We start from the raw sequence: 11,927 nt of genomic DNA, 5'->3' as shown, positions 1-11,927 counted from the left end.
GCTCAGCCTGCCCGCTCCCAGCCGGGCGCAGGCAATACTTACATGATGAGCATTTTTAATTTGTGTTTCTCTGGCGTAAGTTTTTGTCTTTGTGATTGTTTGTAGAATTGGTTTTCCTGCGGAAAGGAGTGCACCAAAATCAGTCACAGATACAGGAAAAATAGACATTATTGTACTTCATTAAACAGCATTTCATTCTTCCTCCATTTAACTGGCTGAAGACAGCACAATTTTAGGCTTTGTGTTTTAGCACAATATTTGTTTTCTAGCAAGATGCTGCTTTTCTTTCCTCCAGTGCTAAGAATTGCACCAACGGGTCCAACACCATCTGTAACGTCACATGCAATATCAATCCTGTGATTTATCACCTCCCACAACCCCCCAGATTAACCCAAATAGTGTTTTTTCCTTAAAACACACTTACATTGGCCCAGCTGGTTCATCATCTGCAGCAAGCGTGGCGATGCACCCAGGGAGAGAGAAGGGAAGGAAAGAAAAACAGAGTCAGTGTTTGCAGGGGCTGCAGTGCGAGCAGCAAACTGATCTATCTACAGCATCAAAGGCCATTCCAGTCGGGAGTGCAAGGATCATGAGTTACTGTTCTGGATTCGGGTTTAATGGCAGGTATGTTGCTTCAATGGGTTTAGTTAACACTTGGAATGCTGGTCATGAAGGACTGCAACTGGAGCGGACAGATTGGTGCAACATGGTCAAGGCTCATCTTGTCCCCAAGTTCCAGTGGTTCAATCTCATAAAAAATTGATGAGGAGACAAACCAACGGTTCAGTTGTAAAATCCTGCTGGATGTTTGCTTGCATTGACTTTTTTTTTTTTAATACGAATTTTAATTTTTAAGCCATTTTCCCACTGCTGATAGGTAATTCCACGTATGTACCCCAGAGGGTACATACCCCACGCTCATCATCTCCCACGGATGAATCAACCTCTACATTCCCCATTCTTCTCAGTGTTTAATTACAGGGGACCAAGTTAGGAGGAGGCTGAAGGGGAACACTGGATTCCAGCCCCAGCCATGGTCCTTGGGCAGTGGCATCTGATGTCACCAGGAGGAGTCAGGGTGCTGTGACACCTCTGGACACACTTCAGCTGCAGAGGACTGACAGCATCGTCTTGCCCATAGCCTGTGGCAAGATTGTTCTCATTTCAGAATCGGGTGGGGAAAAAAAAATCTGCCCATGAGGAATGTTTCACATTAACTCTCTCATGACCAACTGGCCTTTTTTGGCATTCTCAAACACTATTTTCTCCCACGCTGCAGCACAGAAGACAGAAATGCATTTACACCACAGTACAAGAATCAATCCAGGAACCTAACGCTCCCACAGGTGGATTTTGGGGGGACCAATTCAGGCCCTGCTGGTTTGGGCACTTGACAGTTGCCATTCCCACCTGGAGCCGGAGGGATTTTTCAGGAAGTCTTTGAGAAACTCTCAGCAGGATTCCACAAGGGTGCTTAGTGCACATGAAGCAGTTATGGAAATTACAGTCTTACAGTGTAGGCATCCGCATGAGCACACGCCAGGAGTAATGTCAGGGAAAGGGACATTACTCCACCTGGGCCTTCAAGGCAACGGAGAGGCAAAGCCACCGCTAGCACAGACAGTGACCGGAACAAAAAATACTCCAAAAATAAAGAACTAACCACAAACCAAGAGCTGTACAGCCAAAAGAACAGACTAGCGACACACTAGTGTCCACAGAATTCCAGTACCAGCAACAGGAACTATCGGACACGGTACAGAGAACTGGGACTAGGAAGGACAGCCAGACATCAATGTGCTGTTGTATATACAGTGAGATATACAGAGACACATCAGGTACTCAAACACAAAGCACAGCAGAGGAATCTACAGCTTCCTTCCACAAACATCTCGGGGAATCAAAGGATCTGAGAGCAGCCGAGCTCCGGGCAGGACGAGCCGGGGAGGGACAGCAAGCCTGGCCCCCAACGCCAGCGCTGCCTCCGAGACCCAGCTCGGCTCCAACAGGCACCATCGACAGCTTTGGGAGTTTGTTTGGCTGGACTTCAGCAATATCAAACGGCACCGTGGACACTCACTACAAAATGACCGTTTTCCCTTCTCTGCTCAAAGATTTAAATGCCCATTTCAGATCAGCAGGTTTGTGTATTCAAAAAAAAAAAAAAAGCATCATGTTTATAAAGGCTGCCATCGGTGATTCCTCAAAAGATCTCACAAAAAAGCCTACTGGAATACTTTAACTAAATGGTGGATCCCCACCACTCCTCCCTGTCCCACCTCTAACCTAAACCAGAGATAAAACGACCGAGGGAAATTCCCGGTCAGCCATTAAGTGCTGGAAAAGTATCCCCAGTACAGTACAGACACAGACCGAACCCTCAGCGAAACCAGGGGCAACAGAACAACAGAAAAACCAGTACAAAATCAGACTAAAGAAAAGGTTCAAAACAGCAAACTGAAATCCAAATTAGTTGTGAACGTGAATGAGGAAGTTTTCAAGAGTGTTAACGTTATGACTTGTGCATTGTATAGACTGAAGCGGAGGTTAAACAAACTCCAAAGCATGCAGAGCTCTCACTTACCACCATTTTTTAAGGGTATGATGCAATTGAAGGGGAAAAAAAAAAAAAGAAGTCATAGTAACCGACAAGATCAATACAACCCAAAGCTTTATGGCACAGCCCTGCTTTAGGACAGGCAGTGACACCTACGGCACTGGGACATCCTCCCAGCGTCCCCAAACACTGCTAGGAGCAGTCCCTGAGCACGCCGAGCCCCTCCTCCTGTGGGATCTCTGCTGGGCTTTGGGGGCAGCTGCAGGCTCCAAAACCCTACTGGGTACAGAACACAGCAATGACCCACACACACACCTAGGCCCTTCCTGTGGGGTGGAATGACCTGCCTGGTGGTGCCCCAAAACCGCACATTTCTGAACCAAAAGGGGAGAAAGGCTGCTTGTGTTTAACACATGGAATCAATCCCTGCAGGCAAAAATATCTGAGAATTAAAACTGGAAGATGATGACAGGTTGATTTCCCTCAGCTCCTCCACTTGCATGGGAATGTGTTTTGTGCCCCCCCACTTTCAGCCTTAATTTACAAGGCATTTTAGATGTCACTCAGCTTCTTTCACCGCCTTTGGAAAGCTACAGGGTTTATTTTTAATATCAAATTAATCTTGGGTAGCATCTTGTGACTGGTGGAAGTTAAAAATGAAACACTAACAGGTTCTTCCAGCACTAAGATTCCAATTTTTGCTTCTGAAGGGATTCTACATCTCAGCTCATGCTTTAAAACCTACAAAGAATCAATCCCAGAGTGGTTTGGGTTGGGAGGGACCTTAAAGCCCATCCTTAAAGCCAGGGACATCTTCCACTGTCCCAGATTGCTCCAAGCCCCATCCAGCCTGGCTTTGCACACTTCCAGAGATCCAGGGGCAGCTCAAATGCTTTGAAGGAGCAGCCAGAGCCTGTGACAGCCTCATAATTTCCTCACCCTGACGAATTTTAAGTGTAGGAGAGAAAGATGTGGATAAAAGGAGGAGAAAAAAAAAACAGCCAGCAAAATCATTTGTTACAAAAGGTAAACAGTTGCAGTTCAAACAGTTTGTTTCTTTCAATTACTTACAGTAATAGCAGGAGCAGGGAAAGTCAAGAAAAAAGCAGAAGAGGGTTAGAAAGAATGTGGGGATTTGGATGGAGTTTCTGCAAAGCCAGGAGAAGAAACACATTTATGGGAAGTCTTTGGATTAGGCTGAGGAAGGAGAGGGGAAGAATGAAAAGGGACATGTTATAACCCAGTCACCTCATGGCTTCGGTGGATTTTCAAGTAAAAACCCCTCCCATTCCTGTGGGGAGTGTAGCCAAAGGGTTTTTACTTTCTACTTACCCCAGAAAACACCCTCTGAACCAAGGGCTGGGCTAATTTTAGGCTATTTGATCCAACAACAGCAGAAACCCCACTCCCTTTAGGAGCCTTTGCTACACCACACTCAGGTTGTGCTGGCTGATCCATGGAAACCAAGCAGCTCAAGCTGTCCCACAGAGGAACAAAGCCATTCCCTTCCTCTCCACGTCCAGGGGAGCGCGAGGCATTCCCTGCTGGAACCACATCCTGCTGGGCATGCAGCCACGTGCCAGGGCCCCGGCATGCCACGCTCATGCAGCTCTGCCCCCAAAGCCACGCAAGCTGCACGTGGCCAGCCCCCTCGGGACGTGCCAGCCCATGGCCGCTCCCTGGGAACAGGATGGGAGCAGGATGCTGCCTTACCAGGCGTAAGGCAAGGCAGAACTGACATTCTGAAAGGATGTGGGAATTCAAGTGCCATCCGCCCTCCTTTCCTCCTTCCAGCATGGGATTTGGATGTGCTGGGAGAACCCCTCATCCACAGGCACCCCCCAATGCCACTGGAGAATGCAACGTTCCTTTGCCTGCTCTCCAGCAGCAGGAGAAAGAATCCCCTCCCAAATCGGAGTTCTGAGAAGGAGGAAATATCAGCAAAGGAGCTCCTGAGCAGCCCTGGCCTGAGGCACCCCAAGCAGCTCACGGACACACAAAGCCAGCTCCATGCAAACCCCAGACCTGCAGTCAGGAAATGCCAAAGTTAAAGGAGTAGCCCTGCTCTTCCAGAGACAGCTTTACACTGGGAAGTGTTCAGGAGCAGCAGCCCTTGATTCCCCTGAACTGCCACAGCTCTGCAGTGAACACAGAACTGCTCCAGGTGTAGCCAGGAATCCACCCCTGCCAGCTTCCCAGGGACAGAGCTGTGAGCATGCTGAGCCAGGGCATCTGTACCCTGCTCGTGGAGCATGGAGATCAGAGGGACAGGGAATTTATTCCATTGTCTCTCTGGGCTGGCCAGGGAGAGTTCCCGAGTGCCAGGGAAAAAATACCAAACACCTTCTCAATCCCAATCCCATTCTCTCACCCACCCATCCCATCCCCCACGACTAACTGGGCACTCGTGCTCAGCACCACACTGGTGTCACCAAAGGGTTGTCCCAGCACAGCCCAGACACTGTCATTTGTGTAGGGTTAACTGAGGCAGCCCTAAAAGCACCAACTGGCCACAGCCCGAGGTGAGAGCTCCCAGTGGGATCCAAAACCACCCAGCTCATCCTGCACTGCCCCAGTCAGGTGCCAAGGTGTGCTCTGGCTCTCATTAACAGCTCCTCCCACTCCAAAAGCCTTTGATTTTCCTGAACACAGGGAGTGGCCACGTTTAGCAGCACCACTTACCTCCCAATTTTAAAAACAATCATTCCAAGTGGCCTGAACAGGCCCCCTTTGCAGGAATTGGTGCAGAAATCCTCACTCCTGAGCTCCAGTCAGCAGGCCAGATGCTGACCAGGACATCAGAGGATTCCTGAGGGACAGTGGGAGGCACCCTGAGGAGGATCTGAGGCACCCAGAGGTGCTGCAGAGGGGACAGTACAGGTCCAATAGCTGCAGCCCAACCCTCAGGATCCTCCCACGGATCTGCAGGGATGACGTGCCGAGCCAGAGGGGAAAGATCCCTTGGGCACAGAGCCAGAGGGGCCATCAATCCTCAAACCTGCTCTGGGATCTGGGCTGCTTCTTCCTCACACATCAGGGAAACCACGAGACTAAGGAAGGGCATTCCAGAGTTATTCCACCCCAGGAAGATGAGGTGATGGCGGGGAATAGAAAGTAATCTCAGTGTCCGAATTTGGAGAGGTCCGAGGAGAACATTCCCATCTCAGCAGTTACAGCCCAGTGGTTGCTGCAGCACTATCTCCTGTGGAGCTCTGCCATGAGCACAACCCCTGAAGCTGAGCACATCCCACCCACACCAGGACTGGAAAAGCCAGCAGAGAGCTCCCGGCTGGTGCCAGATCCCGTGGATAACAGGTGCTGTGGTGTTTGGCTTCATGCTGCTGGCTTAGCCACAGCTCCCTGATGTTCCTGCTCCGCTCACTGCGGATAAGGAGGTGCAATTTAGGAAGCAGGGAGCTGAAATTCCAAACGCTGAGCAAGCTGCTGCATTCCAGCATTAACTTTGGCATTTCATAACCATGTCTTGAAAACACTAAAATCCAGGATAACCCAAGTCAGACATCCCCACGTGGGAATCAGCAGGCTCCCAGTGATTCCTTACACATGCCTTTGGTAATGCCCTGCTCACGGAAAGCCTCGATGCCAGGATGGAAATGCACAACTATCCAAGGAATGTGGGACTCAAGGCAGCGTTATGCCAATTGTGTCCCATCAGCCAGGCAAGCCTAATCCACAGGTATGGACTATCATACTTGGAAGGGATTGTTGCTCCAGGAAAGGGGACAAGGAGAGTATCCATCCCCACAGAGGTGTGGCATGTCACTGTCCAGGCTCTGCCTTCAGAACAGTGGCCCTGGTGAGCCCTGAAGTAACCTCAGCTCCTTGGCCCATCATCCTGGACAGCTCCAGGGGGGATGATGAGCCTGGATCCCTCAGGCGCCTGAGGAGTGGCCAGACCAGCCAGGAAAATCCAGCCTTGGAAGGAGGCACGGAATTCTTCACCTCCAGTGTGAGCCTCCCTGCACCACCACGGTGGCTGGGCTGCAACCTGCTCAGGCCAAAGCCAATTCCTGTTGGACTCAGCTCGTCTGGGGCTGCTTGCAGGGAATATTTGTGTATCAAATTCCCCATGCCTTGTTTTGATCCATGTGAAACCTCATCCAATGCCATTCCGAAGGCAAGGAGCTCTAACCCCTGCCATGGAGGTGAGTACGTGCAAGAGAACACAGGAAGTGTCTGTTCCAGGCTTTCCGGGCTGGTGGAGCTCCCTGAGGCCACGCCGAAGGCAGGACAAGCCCCTGAGCCCCTGGCAGCTGTCGCTGCTACACAGCCCCACACATGCTCTGTAAGCTGCTAGTAAGTGCTAAAGGCTTACAACCCAAGCTGGTTTCCTCTAGGGATGCACTGCTTCAGCCAGTTCTGATCCAAGCCTCAGCCCTTCTCCCACTGTCCCATTTACTGTGTGTTCCATGAGCTCTGGATGCTGGGTGAGGCCCGGGAAGGCGGCTTTGCCCACCCCTCACCCCCAGAGCACTGTTTCACATCTGTTTCCATCCCCTGTGCTGGCTCAGGCCCTGGTGCAGTTCCACAGCCACCCCTGCCTGCCCTGGGAAGAGCTCCCCCTGGGAAAGGCTCGGCCAGCCCAGGAGGGTGCTGAGGATCACTCCAGCCTGCTGCCCTCCACCTGCTCCATGCTGGATCCATCATGTTCCTACAGCACCAGGACACTGCAGCTGCTCCTCCCAAGGGCTCCTTGGAGAGGTGTTCTTGCTACACGCTGGAGTGAGCCGCTAGCAGCACGTTCTAGGCTTTTCTCAGCATGGTGTTTGCAAAAACTCAGCCTCACACTGCCCCTTTCCCCAGCTGTGCACAGGGGAAGGTGTGCAGGAGAAGCTCCTAGATAAAAGTTATACTATTTGTATGCACCAAACACAGATTAACTAATTATTGCTACCATCAAACCTGATAATAAATGCTACTTTATAAAATCTAACCAGTGGCTACAATTAGATACAGTTTCCAGAGCATTCCTTAACTACAGATTCAGCTATGCAGCAGAGTGAGAGCCCTCCCCCCATCTCTGACCCCTGCACACAGTTCAGTTGTGAAGCACCTTTGCAGCCCCAAGCCCTTGAAGTGCAATGATTGCTTGGTTGAAATGTGATGTCCCCTCACAGCCCCAGGCCATGGGGAAGAGGGAATGCCATCATGGATGAGGTGCTTCCAGCTCTGCCCCTGTGCTGCCCTACGTCCAGTGGGGCAGATGGACAGGAATTCCCAGGGAAGAGATGGGAGCACTCCATCCCTGGTGCAACAAAGCTCTGAAGGTATCAGTAACCCCCTCCCAACCCACGGTCTGAAATCCAGCGCAGGGACTTGGACCCTCTGGCCTTAATGTCCGCAGAGGGAGCAGAGGAGAAAGCCAAGAGCTCGGAGCTGGACAGACTGGGCTGCTGGTCCTTCCTGCCACAAAGCCCCTCTCAGTTCCTCCACCGGGGCACTTCCCTGCTTTCCTTCTCCTCCGCTCCGTCACAGGCGGCGCTGGGCGGACTTACCGTCGGGAACTTCGTCCGGCCGCTTCCGCTTCTCGTAGATGACGATGATGACCACCAGGATGACGATCTCGGCCAGGATGCCCAGGAAGGGCCACAGCGGGGCCAGGTGGCTGCGCACACGCAGGATGGTGGTGACTGACACCGAGCCCACCTGGTTGGTGGCGTTGCACTGGTACTCGCCGGGGTCCTCGTTGATCTGCAGGTTCGTGATGCTCAGCTCGGTGTAGTTCTCTTTGTTGGAAATGAAGAACCTGCCCGAGGAGTTGTTGATGTCCTGCCAAAGGGACAGGGGTGGGAAACTCAATGGCTTTCAGTTCTGTGCCCTGTGTCCAGTTGAGGGAGAAGCCAGGCCTGGTGTTTGTGTCTCCAGACACCACCAAAGCAGCGACAGGGGAACGCTGTGCTCGGGGGCCTCTGCTGATCACTGCCAGCACTCACCACTCCTTACAGATTTGAACTCATGCTTGGCACTGAACACTCATCCCATCCTGTTATTTGCTTAACACTTTTTCTCCATCCATCCACCCAATTCCTGCCTCCCTGGCAGGTCATGCAGCAACAGGAGAACAGCTGGGCTGGAGGGGTTAGAAATTCCCAGCTCCTCTCTGCTAATTCCCCTTTTCCTGCTCACTCCATCACTGGCTACATGGAACAAACAGATCACCCAAGTACTGCTGGGGATCTCTGCCACCTCCTCATGTTGAGCCTTGTGAGCTCAACCAGTAAAACATGGAGGAATTTATAACCCAATGTGGTTTCCAATCATATTTCACAACACAGATCTTGCAGTTCGGAGCAGATTCCAGAAAATGGCCTTCAGGGTAAGCTCCTAACTTTGCCCAGCAATGCAGTGAGAAACGTTTTCGCACACCAATTATGTAAGTGTCAATGAAATACTCATCCATCCTCACAGCTGCTGAAAACATTTCCCCTCACTCACCCTTTGGAGGAGCTGCACGTTGGGAAGTTGTAAAGCACCTCCAACAGCTCATCCCTAATCCCCAGGTGCTGCTTTCCTCCCTCCCTGGGGGGGTTGGGCAGGGGGGACACCCTGACCCCATTCTTACCTCGAACACCCCATTGACCTTCTTGCGCCAGACCCACTCGGGGTGGGGGAAGCCCACGGACTTGCAGTACATCAGGGCCTCCTGGCCCTCGTTCTTGTTCTCACTCCTCTTGTGCCCGGTGATGTCAGGAGTGGCTACAAGACAGCACAGCAGCTTGTGAGGACAAACGGGCTTCTGGCACTCACTGGGACACAAAATCTTCCCAGCTCCCTGGAAGTGGTTCTTTCCCACACCACGGGAATGGGAATTGTGCTGGTGTTTGTGGGTGATCCACAGAGCAGCCCCACACCTGTGCTCCTGTTTGTGGTGTCCCTCAGGGTTGCCCCAAACCCTGTGCTCCTGTTTGTCCCATCCCTCAGGGCTGCCCCAAGCCTGTGCTCCTTTTTGTCCCTCAGAGCAGCCCCAAACCCTGTGCTCCTGTTTGTCCCTCAGAACAGCCCCAAAACCTGTGCTCCTGTTTGTGGTGTCCCTCAGAGCTGCCCCAAACCCCATGCTCCTGTTTGTCCCATCCCTCAGGGCTGCCCAAACCCTGTGCTCCTGTTTGTGACGTCTCTCAGCACTGCCCCAAACCCCATACCCCTGTTTGTGGTGTCCCTATACCCCATGCTCCTGTTTGTGATGTCCCTCAGCACTGCCCCAAACCCCATGCCCCTGTTTGTGGTGTCCCTCAGCAGTGCCCTAACCCCTCCCCAGGCGAGGCTGGCTCAGGGCAGGGCCCGAGCTGACCCCTGGCCCGAGCAGATGGCCCCAGGCAGGGCCCATCCCATAAAGCTGCAGCTCCCTAATCACACACGTGGCTCGCTGTGTGAGGGCAGCAGCTCTGAGCTGTTAATCCAGCCCAAGGCTCCAGGAAAAGACCCCCAGGCACTGGAATTTCCTGCAGGAGCCTCCCCTGCACCACCAGCAAACTCCATGCACATGGATACGGAGAGGGAGCGATTCCAGCTGCCAGCTGAGCGAATTAAGGGAATTCACAGTGAACAAAACCTCTCGTGCCACCAGACAGCAGCTGAGCCTGCTCTTCCCAAAATTACACTGCAAATCCCTGGGAAAATGTCTGGCAAGCTGAAGTGCCTCATATTATCGTATTTCCAAGGGGTTTTAATGCAGGAAGCATCCCGTGCCTCAGAGGCTTTTTGGACAGTAACATCATTATCCAAAGGAGCTCCTGAGCCCCAGGAAATCCATGGCTGTGGGAAAACCTGGGCTCCAGCCCCTGGGAGGGCACCCCTGGAAAGGCCCAGGGCATTTTCCAAGCACCCATGGGAATTCCAACAGCATTTCCAACACAGCCCTGGACTCTGCAGGAGTCCTGACTGAAGGATGGAGCTCAGCCAGATGCCAACTCATGAATTACAGGATGATGCCAACTCATTAATTACAGGATGATGCCAACCATAACCATGATAGGTAAGAGCAGGCCAAGAACAAACCCAAGGGGTTTATTGAAGGAAACTGACACCCAATCCTAAAAAAACCTCGGAGAGACATAAAACCTGTACTGAATGAAGAACCAGATCCAAACAATTCCCTGGTCTTGTGCAAAAAGCTGCTGCCAGAAGCTGAAGGAAGCTGGGAAGAGCTTTCCCCACCTGCCAGGTGATCCTGCACTCCCTGTGCCAGCAAGGGGCAGGAACCTCTGGAGGAAGAGGAGTTTCTGAGCTGGAGGTCTCCATGCAGGAAATAAATCAGTGTCACTGCAGGATCCCACCCAGGCACTGTGGAGCCCCTGCCGTGTCCTTTCCAACCCCTCTCCCCAGCCTCAGAGAGAAAAAGGACATTTATCCCGAATAATCACGGCTCAAGGGGAGAGTTTCATCTTGGGATCTACTGGAAGGTGCCAGCACTGCCCTGCTGGGCTTGGGATGCTCTCCCTCATGCAGGAGCTGGGTGAGCTCCCTGTGGTTTCTGCTGCCTGGAGGATGCCAAGGAGGGATCTCCTGCAGCCTACAGACACAGTGGCCCAGCAGGAGCACAAGGGACAGCTGTGCAGTGACAAGGGAACAATCCCAGAGCTGGCAATGCCAAAAGGGACTGCCAAGAGGGAACATCTCCCATGAGGAAAAGCAGCAATGGGATTGAGCAGATCGGAGCTGCAGCTCCCCATGGGCTGGGCTCCAGTGCCTGGAAAAGGGGACAGGGACAGGAAGAGGGAATGGGGACAGGAAGAGGGAACACTTTCTAGGACACCTCCACACACTCCAGGGTGAGGCAGAGCTCCCCTCCAGGCAGGACACAGTGACATTGCCAGGAGGAGAGGCCACATCCCAGGGGTTCTCCCAGCAGAGCCAGGAATACCTCTGCTCCTGGCTGGCTCTGCTGGGACTGGGCTATTTCTGCAGCTCTCAGAGCAGTGTTGGTGTTTCAGGGCACCCAGACACAAATCCAGCGTTTTCTCTCCCAGACCAGGTGGGAAATCATGTCCTGCTGTCCCCACAGCTTCAGCAGGATTTTCCTGGGAAGCTTTCCAAGGCAGGATTGTTCCTTACAGCCCAGAGTGAGGCAGGTTTTGCTGGGAAGGATTTGGAATCCCCTCTCTGCTCAGAGCTGTACCACTGACACCAGCATGGTGCCCCTGGGAAAGGGAGGTCTGAATTCCTGCCTGTGCAATGGGAAAAGTCCTGAAGGTGGGCTGGAAACAGAGCATTGGAAGAGCAAAAGGAACAGGGCTAATTTCAATTAACTGCTACCAAAAAAATGAATAAAGGCAAAATCAATAGACACTGAGGCATGCTTTACACGAGAGGAATCCTAATAAGCACCACTTTGATAGTTTGAAATGACATC

The 11,927-nt window shown here is 52.2% G+C and overlaps 1 protein-coding gene across 1 annotated transcript in view; it reads right to left on the bottom strand.

Annotated features, from left to right (window-relative positions):
- NPTN (neuroplastin) overlaps window positions 1-11,927 on the bottom strand; it is a 36,664-nt gene that overhangs the window by 1,382 nt on the left and 23,355 nt on the right. Inside the window, exons 4-7 of the mRNA XM_085071058.1 lie at window positions 9,141-9,274; window positions 8,074-8,347; window positions 425-446; window positions 43-116 (exon numbers count right to left, since the gene is read on the bottom strand). Of these exons, the coding sequence (XP_084927184.1) occupies window positions 56-116; window positions 425-446; window positions 8,074-8,347; window positions 9,141-9,274 (491 nt within the window). The 3' untranslated portion in view covers window positions 43-55. The remainder of the gene's footprint in view (window positions 1-42; window positions 117-424; window positions 447-8,073; window positions 8,348-9,140; window positions 9,275-11,927) is intronic.

This window comes from Lichenostomus cassidix, chromosome 10, assembly GCF_008360975.1.
Source record: "Lichenostomus cassidix isolate B80296 chromosome 10, HeHo_3.0, whole genome shotgun sequence".
Classification (NCBI taxonomy): Eukaryota; Metazoa; Chordata; class Aves; order Passeriformes; family Meliphagidae; genus Lichenostomus; species Lichenostomus cassidix.
This window is presented reverse-complemented; position numbering and strand designations above follow the sequence as displayed.